The sequence below is a fragment of the Cyprinus carpio genome, chromosome B12 (genome assembly GCF_018340385.1).
Source record: "Cyprinus carpio isolate SPL01 chromosome B12, ASM1834038v1, whole genome shotgun sequence".
Classification (NCBI taxonomy): Eukaryota; Metazoa; Chordata; class Actinopteri; order Cypriniformes; family Cyprinidae; genus Cyprinus; species Cyprinus carpio.
In genome coordinates this window covers 11564417-11578797 of record NC_056608.1, presented here as the reverse complement: position 1 = coordinate 11578797, position 14381 = coordinate 11564417, and the positions used below count along the sequence as shown (strand labels likewise).

Sequence of the window (14381 nt, the reverse complement as noted above, 5' to 3'; positions counted from 1 at the left end):
CCTCTGCTATGCCCTGTGGTTTATTATCTCCCTGAATGATATTTCTTGTTGGCTGGCACAGGAGTAGCAGATTCCAGTGCAAGGCATTTCTGTCTTCCTGTATAAATTCACACTTTGAAATTCACATCCTTCCTACTGCTACTTTAAAAGTCTAAAACAACTTCTATAGGCGTTGGCATGTTAAACTTCCCAAAATCCTACCGTTGCCAATGTCATCACATTAATGGCATTTTCATACTTACAGATGGCAGCTTTACTAAAAATGTGTTCTTGCAAGACTGCATGTGGTATTCTTGTGTGGTCCAGCTAATGATGGGCTGTGAATGTGCAGAGCTGTACCCTCTGTACTGAGGTGGGACTCAGCAACTGGTCAACAAATTAAAGTAGTTCCCTCTAACTTACAAGAAAGATATGAGGGAGAATGAGCAAAATATGTACAACATTGAAAAATCATGCCGCGTAATGAACAGGCTTACAGTTGCAGCTTCTGACATATGTGTCCATATTCTGGCTTCTGGCTCCCTCTTATGGTCAAAATGTAGTCTTATGAAATGTTTAAAATACTCTAAATTAAATCACTTATTTAATTAACAGAAAAAAAATGAAACTTTGTCATAAACACATCTGTGACCAAAAATAAAAATAAATCAGTATTTGAACAGCAATAAAGATAAGCTCATTAAAAATGCTCGATAATTAAAGATGCAGCCTTTATTATGCTTCACCAATAATAACTCCACCATGGAAGCTGGCACCAAGCAGATGTTCAATTCTTCGTCTTTTTTTCACAAAGGGAGTAAAGGAGCTCTATCTGTTCGGCATACTCAAAACCTGGTCTATAAAGAGAGGATGCAGATTAAATGCATGTCAGTGGTGCCTTTTTATTTAATTTACAACAAAATGTTGTTTATCCAACCTGAAACTTACCGACCAGGTGTTTCTAGAATCAGAGGGATATTATCCAGTCGAGGCTCATTAACAATTTCTCGGAAAGCAGTAATGCCTATTTGGCCACATCCAATGTCTTCATGGCGGTCCAGATGGCAGCCTAATTTTCCTTTTTAAAGAAAAATTACGCAATCTCAAAAGAAGTAACAAAACTACTTAAATATTGTATATATAGCTAAACTTATATATAAATTAAGTCACTCCACAAACAATTACAGCAATAGAGTGCTGTGGTGAAGACTTTTTATGTTTGTAGGCCAACCAAGAAGTTCTCCTCGACAAAAATCCAATAGGATTTTTCTGTTGGCTTTACCTTAAAAAATCATAGGGGTGCATTACTGATTTATTTCATGATGTAGAAATGTGAAAATATATTGAGTTTGTGTTAACCACAGACCTTATTTCAGGCATTTAATCAAAAACCTATTAAAAAAGGGGGAGGGGAACATCCTAAAGTGCTAACTTGTTTCTGGGTTTGGCCTACAAATTCCAGCAGCACTCTATATTGATAAGTTCAAATGAGTTGCATACCTTTGGAGTCATTTAAGTGAATGGCTCTCAAATATTGCAACCCGACCACACTATCAAACTCATCAAGTATATTCTTCACCCCTCCAGGTGGTGAAATGTCGTAGCCTATACAGAAGAGAATCATCTCAAATCCCAAATATATATATATTTTTATTATTTTACCAAAATAAGAGGTCACACAGATGACAAGTGAAGGACTCATATGCAAATGCTCAAGAGGGAAACATGATGCGTGAAAACTTTTTAATTTGAAGATCAGGGTAAATTGAACTTGTATTTTATTTTATTTTTTTTGTCTTCTGGGAAACAACATCTTCTGTAACTTCTGAAGGGCAGTACTAAACGGAAAAAATAGAATATTTCAACAAATTAAGAAAAATGCACACATCTTCGTCATGCTCAAAGGTTTTCACCCCTGGCTCTTAACGCATCACTTTTTCTACTGGAGCATCAGTGAATGTTTAAACCTTTTGTAGTAGTTGCATATGAGTCCATCAGCTGTCATTAGTGTAAAAAAAATGGATTTCAAAATCATACAGTCACTGCTGGGAAGAGTTCAAATATGCAAAGGATGCTAGGAAACCAAAGAATTTGCAGGACCTGGATGATTTTGACAAAATTGATAGACACAGTATTGAAAATCAAGTATATGTAAACTTTTGAACGGGGTCATTTTTAGGAATTCAGCTATTATTTTTTCTTGTGAACATGTAAACATTGTTTATGTAAAATATCTGATGTAATATATCTTTTCCCAAATAATTTGTAGCTATATCGATGGGACTTCGTATCATACCTGCTGCAAAAGCATGGCAAGTGTCCAGACACACCCCAACACGTGTCTTGTCTCGTACCCGGTCTATTATACTTCTCAGTTCACTGTACTGTCCACCTATAGTGCTGCCCTGACCACTCATGTTCTCAAGTACTATTGAAGGAAAATTAAGCACAAGAGAAAGAAAGAAAGAACATTATCCAGCTAAATTTACCAGAAAGCATGTGCACAATTGCACATTCTCTAGAAATCATCAGGATTGTATAGTTGACCTGTAATGACAGCAGGGGTTTGCTGGTGTGCGTGGTTAATAGCTTGGGCAATTTTCTCCATGCATTTCTCAGGGGTGGAGTCTAGAGAAGCTCCAGGGTGAAAGTTAAACTGGCTGAGGCCCAGTGCACTGCAGCGACTCAGTTCATCCACAAGCATGGTCTGGCTCTTACTGAACACGTCTGGATTAAAAAACGCAGAGTCATCTGACATACAGTCTTATATACAAAACATATGCAGCCTAGAGTACTTATTATAGGACTGAAAATTGATTAATCAACTGAGCTGTTTTTGAATATGTGGCTTCAGTATTTGGCGCATGCACAGAACCACACATTGGGTACAGTCAGCGCACAAACCTTCTTTGGGGGAACCGCAGTTCATCAAATAAGATCCATGTGGAAGGATGTGTATCGGATCAAAGCCATGTTGAGCACAGGCTTCTTGAAATTTAACTGCAGCTGCTGTATCAAGGGCTGGTCTCGTCCAGGAGCGCTGGGAGCCCAAGAAAAGGGCAAAAGCATGACCTCCTATGGCCACACTTGATTCGACTGCCTTCCATATTCCTCCTAAGAATATTTTTAAAATTGATATGCGTTCAGCACAAACACCGTATTTAGAAAAAAAGCTTGTATGCTCACCTGATATTGAGACGTGAGCACCTATGTATTTTTTCTTTGGCTTTATCTTCCTTTTCCGTGACGTTTTTTCTTCTCTGCTGCTGCCATCTGATGGTCCTGCACCAGAATGTTGTGGCTCCTTTGTTTCCATAACCTCCTCTGTATTCCCTTTCTTCTCGCCTTTTTTTCTTGGGGCCATATTTTTCTGAGTCAAGAATAAACATGTGGTTAAACATTCTTGTTGAACACTATGGAAAATAAACTATACTCATGAAAACAATGTAATCTGTACTGATGAAAACATTACTAATGATGTACCAAAACTTGGTTTGCGTTTTTTTAACTCAGATATTTAAAGTGCACTAAAATCATATTTCAAACAACATTTTATGCTTAAAATGATGCTGAAACTTGGATCCAGGGACCCCCAAGACACCACAAGAGCATAAAAATCAGCTGAAATAAAAGTCTAAAAAAACCAAAAAAAAAAAAAAAAACCAACAACACTGATTGTGGCCTTATTATTGTTTCATTCTGCGTTATAAAACATGACTGGAAACCATGAATTAATCATGATTGTTTTATACAGTGGACAGTTTTATACAGTGGGTAGGCAAAAGATTAAATAAGTATTTTTTTCTTTTTGTCTTTAATATTTTTATTACAATGTCAAAATAAAAATCTATTTTTTTAAATGTGCTTGTAAATCTGTTGTACTTAATTTTTTTTTTATTGTACCGCATCAAATGGATGTTTTTGCAACAAAAAAAAGGTAAATAGACGAAGGTAGCCATGCATGATGCATGAAAATTATGTGCCTTGTGTACTTTATGCGCAATGAACAACCATGCAAAAAGTGCTAGACTTCAAAATAAACGGTTAATTTTTTTATTATTATAGAAACTGCCAATTAAAGAGTTACTGGACTTTTAATATTGAAGGTCAAAAATCTCCCTCGGCTGCCCCCCTTCCGTCAGATCTGTCCAGACACACAACACATTCACACCGAGCAGTAAGATGGCCGACCGACAACCAACTGAATTCACATCGCTTTAAACATAGATTCCGTCTCATTCGTTTACATTATCGTATTTCATATTTAAAGACTATAGAAGGAGTGTTTTCATGACTAGCTACTAGATTTTGATGGAGTGTTGTATTTCACGTTGCCTCAAACCCCAGAAATTCGCACTTAAGCACTTTAGCTGTAGCTAGAAGACTAGCTGCGGTGGATGTAATTCCTGAGGTAAGTTAAGACCTTTGTTTTAAAGAGAAAATTATATAACATGTTGTTTATTACTATTGACAGTCGCATGCATTTGAAAAACCGCAGTAGCGTGAAAGCGTTTATGCGTGATACAGTTTTTCCTCGTCGACATCTGTTAGCCACTAGCTCGGTTGCTAGTTTAACTAACGTTAGCTAGCCAGCTAGTTAGCATCTGTCTGGTCTGGAAAGCAAGTTTAGCTTTCCGCCGGTCGATCGTAAAAACATACCCGTGCGTATTTAGTACCTTACTAATTAATCTAGACAATGTTGGCATTAGATGTAAACAAATATGAGGTGGCTTTATGATTTGGTAAGCAGTGTATCCTCGATTTATAGTCCTGGCTCGCTACTGCTTCCAATATCTGACCAAATGCGTTATGCATGTCTGGTTTTGACAGTTGCTTACCCTTTTGATTTTTCTTGTGATCCGTATGCAAATAGCCGGCGGCTTCTGACGGGAATTAACAAAACTACCTGAAATTTACGTTTCGTATGTGTCGGTTTTATCTTGCTAACAAACTAGCTAACTCGGTAACGTGTTCCGAGTTTGGCAGGACCACAAAAGCATACGACATACGAAGTTTTTGCCGTTAAATTCGTTTTGATACTTGTTTTTGCACGAATCGTTCGAATAGCTGACGTATGGAATGTATGTAACGTTAATATCATATCAAATACTGCACCGGAGGAAATGGGCGGGTGAAGGGAGCCCCTGTCCGACAACTCTGCCCTGCCAACTGCAGGCTCACAGACGGATAGCAGCAGGAGTTTCTCCCATTATGAAGATCATGTTTGATTTTAATCGGCATCCCTTTTAATGCATGGCATATGCAAACTCAGGCTGAGCCTAAAACAGCATACCAGTGATTTGTGATTTAGTGATAATGTGTTTGTTCCCGCACTTAAGCATTTGGTTTGGTAACAGCCAACTGGACTGGTTGAAGGTGATACTCAACGAAACTGTTTTTTTCAGATATTTGATTGTGCTTACATAGACAAAAAATAGGCCTATATATATTTTTGAGAAGCTTTTTCAGTTCAGCATGTTTGTTTTGACAAAAATTGTTTTTTTTAAACAGTAATTAATGATTTTTGTAGAAAGGAGCATCAGGAAAGGGAACAGCAGTTCATGGAAGACAAGAAAAGGAAAAAGGAAGATAAAAGGAAACGGGAAACCTCACAGAAGGTAATTGTTATATTAGGTATGATTTAATTATGTTGGACTGTTAAATTATAGTAAATGAATGCACATCCTGTTGTGGTAATACATGCGGCTACAAAGTAGGTGTTAGGGTTGGGCCGATAGATGATGCCATCGTCCATTGCCGATGGCTGATAGACATCACGGTGTTCAGCTGGCATCGGGATCACCCCCCCCCCACCCCGCCCTTTTTTTTGAATGCACTTTTTAGTTTCACTTTCACTTTCGAGATTTGGAATTGCATATAAAACGTGACTGTTGAAAATCATTTAAAATTTGTGTCAGCAAGTCATAAGTAGAACACAGCAGCAGTTTACTTTCGGGGGATTTGTGGTGTCGCACCGCATCCAGTGTAGACAGCGTCACTGATTATAATGAGTTCTATTGACTGATCTCTATATAGGGCCTTTCGCACCGCTTTAGTTCCAGAACTAAATGTACGGTACTAAACTACTGGGATGAGTTTTCGCAAACTATTTCCCAGTACCATTTAAAGGGTTGCATTTGCACCGACAGTGTGTACTAGGAAGTGACGTAAGCCGGTCGACAGTGACTTCATTTGTGCACGGCGTTCAACAACAAAAAACAAAGAAGAACAACGTTTACAACAGGAGGATGGGGGACGTTGTGATCGGAGCTGTGTTTTTGTTGTGTCTCGCGGGTTTTACAATAATGGACATGGAACTTCAATGTATATGTAAAGCGATTGAAAGAACGGAAAGGAGGACTAAGATTCTCCAACGACAACTGACAGTGCTACATTTGCTACAAGTGCCTGCACTTCAGTGTTCGTCCATCTATCGCTGTTCTCCATACTTGCGAAATAAGTTGACACAATGTTTACAGCATGTGTACACGGCTTTTTAAATCATGGTGGGTGAGGGCGTTTTCGTATGTGTTTGGAAATCGTACCCAGTTCCGGCGGTGCGAAAATGCCAAAAAGTCGGTGGTTCCACAATTAGTTCTTGTACTATGAAAAGGTTCCTGCGGTGCGAGAGGCCCTTATGAATCTCTATTATAGATCAATGGTTCTATAGTATTTTGTCGTGCTGCTTGCATTTAGTGTAGACACGGTGTTAGTAATCGTTAGTTGTTTTCTCTTATAATTCACGCTTCAGGCACAACCGATCCCCCATCCAGACCCAACCCCACCCCGCCAATGTCATTGTCCATCATGATTTATCATTGTAGACGTGGTCCGATGCCAAATTTGTAGACATCACCCAACCCTAGCAGGTGTGCATTCTGGAGTCACTTTTTCGGCTTATGTGTGTATTATTGATTTAGCATCTTGTTAAATGGGTCATATGATGTTGCTAAAAATAACATTATTTTGTGTATTTGGTGTAATTGTGTTTATGTGGTTTAAGGTTCAAAAAACACATTATTTTCCACATCCTGTACATTATTGTTTCTCCTCTATGCCCTGCCTTTCTGAAACGCGTTGTTTTATTCAAAGCTCATCGGTCTGATAAGAGAGGTGTGATCTGATTGGCCAGAGACAAGACACAAACAAGAAAACTCATTAAACTCAAGCAGCCAGTCGATGAATTGCAGTTTTATTCACTTCCTCATTGGCTTCACGAGAGAGAGCGGGAGGTTGCCGCTCGGTCAGAACAGCTGGCATTGTAGTCTTCTCTCCCAGGATCAGGAAACAGTCCTCCATAAAATGTACTGCACACTAAATATTTGGGTTGAACTGTTCTGGAACAGTAGGGCTGTGCAATATTGAAGAAAATGCGATATGCGATACCTTGTTAAATGCGATATGCGATACAATATTGATTAAAGTGTGTAAAATCAATTTCAATTATATTTTAAAATATTTAAAAATGAAAATTATGTAACCAATTTGTTTCACTTCCTTTCCTGGAAAAGAAAGAATCATTATAACTTCTGAAAGTGACCAACAGTATTACATAAAAAGTAATGTCACAAATCAGAAAATGTCATTTTAACATAAGTGTAAACATACAAACAAAAAAATGACACTAATTTCATATCATTGCAACTTTGCTTTCCATACACTTTAAATACTTCTTCATATACCACAAAAAAACTATAGTCTGAGAAAGTTCAAACATGATTAAAGGCAAGTGAACAGACAGTAAAAAAAAAAAAAAGAAAGAAAAATAAAGTACAATTTAAAAGCATAAATAAAATAAACAGTTGTATTCAGGTACAGAAATTTAATGATTAAGTGTAAAATAACACTGTATTGTGTTCACTGTATGAATTAAATTTAGATTAATCTTTGTTATAGCTGTTTTGTTGTTTGATTAACATTAGTAACATATTCAGCAGCAGGTATTTATAGGCTGCTGTCCCTTTAAAACCGACAGCACGGATCCAGTATAATGATACACATCCGATTTATTTCTCAGCTGTTTACATTCATTTAAAACATAACTGTCTGCGTTTCCAAGAACAATCGTCGAGACGGTTACTATTGACAATTCTGTGTGTATGTGTCTGTTCAAACATGAGGAGAAGACACGAAAGATGAATCAGCTCAGTGTTTGTGCTTCGTCTGAAACGTGTCTCTCTCTTTGTGTATCCGTGCGCTTTGCATGTGTGTGGTAGTACTGAAGAGACGCTGTGCAAGATGTGGCTTGTGCGTGCACTTCAGGTGCGAGTCAGACAGCAAGAGTAGTTTTCTGCAACTTATTGCACTTAACTCTTTTTTTTAACGTCTAGCTATTCTCTGCTATATGCATCGAACTGAAATTTTGACATTTTGCAATGTTTTAAGTAGCCTATTATTAAAATTATTCAGATATCGCATGCCCTTGCAATATGCATATTGCGATATTTACATTTGCGATATTTCAATCATTTCGATATATTGTGCAGCCCTATGGAACAGTGTTGTAAATACAACTTAACCACTGATTTCTAGTTGTGTCCTCTTTTGGAAGGCCAAACAAAGTATTTTCGATTTCATAATGAAACAGCATCTCCTCAACATGGCACCGGCGGCAAAAGCAAGAATCAAAGTTATGCCTTATTTCTTTGCGTGAACATTTGTGTGGCGTTATGCAAATCTTCCCACATAGTGACATAATCGTGGGGGCGTATTAGAACCAGCCATTTTAGGTGGGTGTGGTTGACTCTGAACTTTTATTAAGTCTCTTTTTTGAGAATTTGAGGTTTGAGAATTTAGTCTTTGCAACTTTACAGATCTTCTTTATGCACCAAGATGACCCCTTTAATATTCTGAAAGACATCCAAGCCACTGTTACTAGTTTGTCAAAGTGTTATTTTAGAACTAGAGATACTAAAAGTAATATTGGATATAAAGTGGTTTGTCATCTTGTTCTATTTTTCTAGAATTTTTTTGCTTAGCCATTGTCTGTGTTTTTCTCGTTCTTTTGCTGTGGGTAGACTAGGCCTGGGCGATAAAACGGTATTGATATTTATCGACGGTACACCTTCGATAACGGTATAAAAAATGTTTGATATAGTGCACGATATAGGAACGTGCTATGAGTGACGCAGAAAGCACACACAAACAAGAACATGCTGAATTGAGTGCTGTGCCTGCCTGTGATGAGGAGATTGTGAATAAAGAATGAATATTAGTTGAATTAAAAATAAACGTTTGCATTTAAATGTTAGGTGTGTGTCAGGGACTGTCATCAGTGCCGCACGAGATGCGGTGATGTTGTAAGTGACGTTGTTGCATTTTAATGTTTTGTTAGTCTAGCCCACGAGATGCACCGCTGCTGTGTTATTCGTTTAAAATTTTAGAGAAATATAGAAGCTCAATGCGGAGAAGATCTTGATTAGGTTAAAACCAAAACCAAGCCATTCACACAGAACGCATATTCAGCGCATTTTTTAGACAGATAGACCGCTGCACTTGCATCTCACGCAAGATATGTATAGAAAGCCATGAAGAGTTAAAACGGTTTAAACTTTTAGAAAACACGTCACACATTTGTGGAGGTTTATTCCTTTTGACTGCGTCTTGTAAGTTTTTTAAATGCAATCTGTGTGATGGGCGATTCGGTTTGTATTAAGCAATGCATAAATACATGATGCTGTTATGTTCATAGTTTATGCAATTTATGAAATTATTTTTGATTTTTATGAATTAATTTAGACGTAATGCACGGTATTTATAGAGTTACTTCCTTATGTTTACAATTTAAATGCACTGCATTATTTTACTCATTGTGCCCTCCTGTGGCCTCGGGAGACGAGACAAGTTTCCTTAAAGGGATACTCCACCCTAAAATGAAAATTGTCATTAATCACTTACCCCCATGTCGTTCCAAACCCGTAAAAGCTCAGTTCATCCTTGGTACACAATTTAAGATATTTTGGATGAAAACCGGGAGGCCTGTGACTGTTCCATAGACTACCAAGTAAATAAGAGTGTCAAGGTTCATAAAAGGTATCAAAGTCGTCGTCTGAAAACTCCATCTGCCATCGGATGTGCAATCTGGGTTATATGAAGCGACGGGAACAAGTCATGCATGGCACAAATCTATGGGGGAATAAAACTCAGGCATTGTCCTAGCAAACATTATTCTGTACTTTGAGTAATTTTAAATATCCATACTGACTATTTTTTTCCTTGTTTCAGGTTGCAGAGCAAAAAAATAAAGGTAACTACAATCTGTTGTCTTGTGAAGTGTTTTATAATAGTTTTTGCATTTTTAATTGTGTTTTTCGTCTTTCCTTTTTGTACTATCTGCTGATATCTAGGGCTGTAGCTATCGATTATTTCAATAATCGAGTATTCTAGCAATTATTCCATCGATTAATTGAGTAATCGAATAAGAAGTAATTTTTCTTTATTAAAGAGCAATACTAAATATACAAGAGAAAATAAAATAGGTCTCTTAATTCGTTTTCTTTATAGAAAAATGAAAATGTTTATTGCTGAAATTGCATACATTAATAACTGTAAAAACTATACCCATTTAATGCATTTAATTGCCAAATTACATTCAAAATACAAATATCAATAAAATATAAATAAAAAATAAAATAAATAAAAATACAAAAATAAATTTCACATTTAAAAAAGGTAATCATTACAGTCTAAAACTAAGGCATACAACAAGAAATATAAAAATAAATTTCACATTACTTTAAAAAAGGTAAGCAAAACCTTTACAAACTAAAGCTAAGGCATAAATCAAAACTGATAATAAATAATAACAATACCTAAATATTGCATTTATGTCGTGCAACTTAACTTTCAAGTTTCAGCCTAATCAAAGCTCAAACATGACAGAAGCCTTTGCTGTCTTATTGGAAGGCTTTGTGGCTTTTGTAAGAGGCAAAAATCATTGGACAGGAAGGTGCCTTGGAACAAGAACAAGAGTCCATACACAATTTCTAAACACGTTTTTCTGCAACATGAAATTAGAGTTATTTGGAGAATAAACCCTCTTAAATGTTTCTCTATGTACTTGTGTGTGTGTGTGTGTGTGTGTGTGTGTGTGTAAAACTTGTTTTTGATATCCTTCATATTCTTTGTGCTGGTCAGTTCACAGCAGTGATAGAAATCAATTATTTTCCAGTAAGTTTAAATAGATTTTTACATTTTATGGGCTTTTTTACCTTTATAAAGCCATTATTTTGTAAAAGTGTGCATCATTTGAGTCAAATTCTTACATTTTAATCAGTCGGTTAGAATAATAAGACATCAGGGCTGTTACCAAACAAATGAAATCAGTATCAACAAAGTTCATCTTTACAATGCAGTAGGGCTGGACCAGAATATTTGATTATTCGACTATTCATTCGGTGGGTTGGCATTCGATTGTCAATTTTTTCTTTTTTTTTCTTTTTTTTCTTTTTTCAAACACCTGGCATCCGCCGTGAAACGGTTTTCATTCACGCTTGAATATGAATCGCCCACGAGTGAACGTAATGATTCAGTTCATCTGGAAGGAAAGACAAAAATGCTGAAGACCTTAGCTGTGTGGGAGCACTTTAAATTGAGTGAGGACAAGACAAAGGCACTGTGCCAGATATGATTTGAAACTGGCCTACCACAACAGGACATCTAGTTTAAAAAATCACCCCAGTTCTGTAGGTAGTACGCCTATAGTATATTGTTGGTGTAAAAGAAACGAGCTCCTTTTATCCGGCATGTTATTTTGCACTTGATAAAAACGTGCACTTAATTTGCTTGGAAAATACTTGCAAATATGGCAGTCATAATAAAACGTACAGTAGCCCAGCCTAATAATAATTTGTCTATATTAAAACTATTCCTCTAAAAAGACCTGTGTGTTTTTGTATCACTAGTGCAGTGTCCGTTCTCGAAGCATATAAGCCCATAATTTGTTGCACCACGCTGCGCAGCATCCATGGTAGACAGCATTATAGGTTCTGTAGTATTTTGTCGCAGTGCTGGCATCTGGTGTAGACACGGTGTTGAGAGTAGAATATGTTCAGCCCCCTCCTTATGAAGCTTTGAATATACCGGAGCTTCGAAGCTCAAAAAATGATATTTGGGCTAGTCCTACAATGCAGAGGAAACACAGAAGCTGCATCTGAAGAGGCATTTAGATGAAGGCTTATTTATACACTGTTTTGTTATTTTAAACCTAAAACATTGAATACTGATATTTACAGTTACTTAAAAAATTAAAAGATGCTTTAAATGTGAAATTAAAACCACCAGTAGGTGGCAGCAAGTCACTGTTAATAAGTGATTCATTGCGATTGAACTCAATCATTTAAACGGTTGATTCATTTAGGAATGAAACACAGTCATGTTGCTCAGAGACGCAAAACAGTACTGTGGCTGTGGTTAGAATTATTTTTTGGTGGCGACATAGAACAAAAACAGGTAGTACGGTGTCTAAAACGTAAGTCTCTTAATATTAACTTCTTGTTTAATAAACACTAACATAAACACAATACAACATTTGTAATCATGCTGAATAGGTGAAAACTGGCACTCCTTTTTTTAAAATTAACAAATTTTTGTGGTATTTTTATGCATAACTGTATGGGCAGTTTGTCTGTGTGTGTTTCATAGAGAGAGATAGGGCTGGGCGATATATCGCATGCGATAGTCATGCGCATTTCATCGGTAAAGTCGGTTCCCTGATTACCGCTAAATCGCCATCACCTGCACAAGCTACGCAATATCACGTTCATTATCGAAGGTGATTCATCTGCGATAATAAACACGATATCGTGTAGCTTGTCAGTGATCTACGGCTCTGTCTATTAAATGCCGCTCCATTTGAAAGCAGGTGATGGCAATTTAGCGGTAATCACCGGCTTTACTGACAAGATGTGCATGATCATATCGTTCGCTATATCGCCCAGCCCTAGAGAGAGAATGAAACAACATGAATGGCGCTTATTCTTTCACAAAACATAGCTAATGTTAACTTAGGGACATCATAATTAGCCACCATATATTGATGTGCGGTCTTAAATATGTCCAGCATTTATCGGTTTGTGCGTCAGTGATAATGGTCCGGGGAGAACCCAGTGTTCCATGTATAGTTACAGTAAATGGACTAAACGAAGCCTCGAGGCAAATTGTTTGCCTCAATTATTATTTTTTTTAATCAAGTTACTTAAGGGACTCGAGGAATAAATTCAGCCCTACTGATATCCTGAAAGTTACAAAGATAGTGTGTCATTGTGTTGACAGGCACATGAAAAGGTGTGTTAATGTGCGTAATCTATTTATTCTTTCTTTTACCTGAATGTAGCTTTTCTGCAGTTCTGCTCTCATTTGCTCCTAAATTTTCCACTACACAGTGCCAGAATTGACCAAGCCTCCATCTGCACAGTCTCCTGCCACCCCCAACTCAGCTTCCCCCAGCCCTGGCCCCGTCCCCTCTTCAACCCCATCCGCTGCCACCCCGGCTGCTGGCGCCCTCCCTCAGGGTGGGAACAATGCTAAGCGGCCGGCGGTGGCCAACGGAACGCCCTCACCCGGCACACAGAATTCTCAGCGCTACATGCCCCGTGAAGTGCCCCCTCGATTCCGTTGCCAGCAGGACCATAAAGTGCTACTGAAGAGGGGCCAGCCACCACTGTCCTCCATGCTGCTGGGGGGAGGAAACAGCGGGGGAGACAGCCCCAATGAAACAGTGGCTTCTGCCTCAGGTAAGAATCATCAACTGAATCATTTGACTAACGGAAAAAGTGAAACTTTGTTTTTAATTAGAGAAATATGGGAAAGAGATCACAAACAAGTTCTTCACATGCATTATACAGGTTTGATTTCAGTTAGACTAAAACAGTAACTTGTCTTTTTAAAATGTAAATGTTAATAAATGATGTAAATGTTGCTCAGCTTCAAACACAATGCAAGGTATTGTACAACTCTGCATCAAATTTTAGAATACTCATAGTGTCCTGTATTAGGGCTGTGCGATTAATCGAAATCGAATCGCAATCGCGTTTTGAGACGTTGCGATTTTGCTGATCGCAAAGCCTGTGATGAGGACGCAATATTACTAGGGGTCGACCGATTATCGGCGTGGCCGATTATCGGCGCCGATATTAAGCATTTTTATTGTTATCGGCATCGGCCATTTTCAAAACCGATTTGCCGATAAAACCATTTTATTTTGAAATGCGCGATCTGGCACTGATCCAGCCACCTCAGTCAGAGCGCACTGCTCTGTGGCCTAGACTAAGCCCCGCCCATCGTCCGTCTGATTTGTTGGGAGTCACGAGTCATAGTTACTGTCTATGGTCACGAGCCTGGCCAATCAATACGGCTGGCGCGGCTGGAAAATGTTCCGCTCTCACACCGAAATCACAGGAGCT

The 14381-nt window shown here is 37.9% G+C and overlaps 2 protein-coding genes across 3 annotated transcripts in view; one reads left to right on the top strand and one right to left on the bottom strand.

Moving 5' to 3' along the window:
• Positions 1–691: 691 nt before the first annotated feature.
• si:ch211-141o9.10 (probable endonuclease 4) lies at positions 692–5235 on the bottom strand. 2 transcript variants are annotated; one of them, XM_042735357.1, is made up of 8 exons: positions 5095–5235; positions 3166–3349; positions 2884–3093; positions 2527–2706; positions 2276–2407; positions 1480–1584; positions 928–1057; positions 692–836 (listed from the first exon to the last, which is right to left on the bottom strand). In XM_042735357.1, the coding sequence occupies exons 1-8, from the start codon at positions 5218–5220 to the stop codon at positions 767–769; spliced, it is 1137 nt and encodes a 378-aa protein (XP_042591291.1). In that variant the 5' UTR covers positions 5221–5235; the 3' UTR covers positions 692–766. The 2 variants fall into 2 exon arrangements, with proteins under 2 accessions (XP_042591291.1, XP_042591292.1); XM_042735358.1 differs by having other exon boundaries at positions 4818–5165.
• Positions 4110–14381, top strand: part of LOC109053226 (trinucleotide repeat-containing gene 6B protein-like) — a 34875-nt gene continuing 24603 nt past the window's right edge. Inside the window, exons 1-4 of the mRNA XM_042735356.1 lie at positions 4110–4390; positions 5510–5597; positions 10204–10225; positions 13362–13712. Of these exons, the coding sequence (XP_042591290.1) occupies positions 5541–5597; positions 10204–10225; positions 13362–13712 (430 nt within the window). The 5' untranslated portion in view covers positions 4110–4390; positions 5510–5540. The remainder of the gene's footprint in view (positions 4391–5509; positions 5598–10203; positions 10226–13361; positions 13713–14381) is intronic.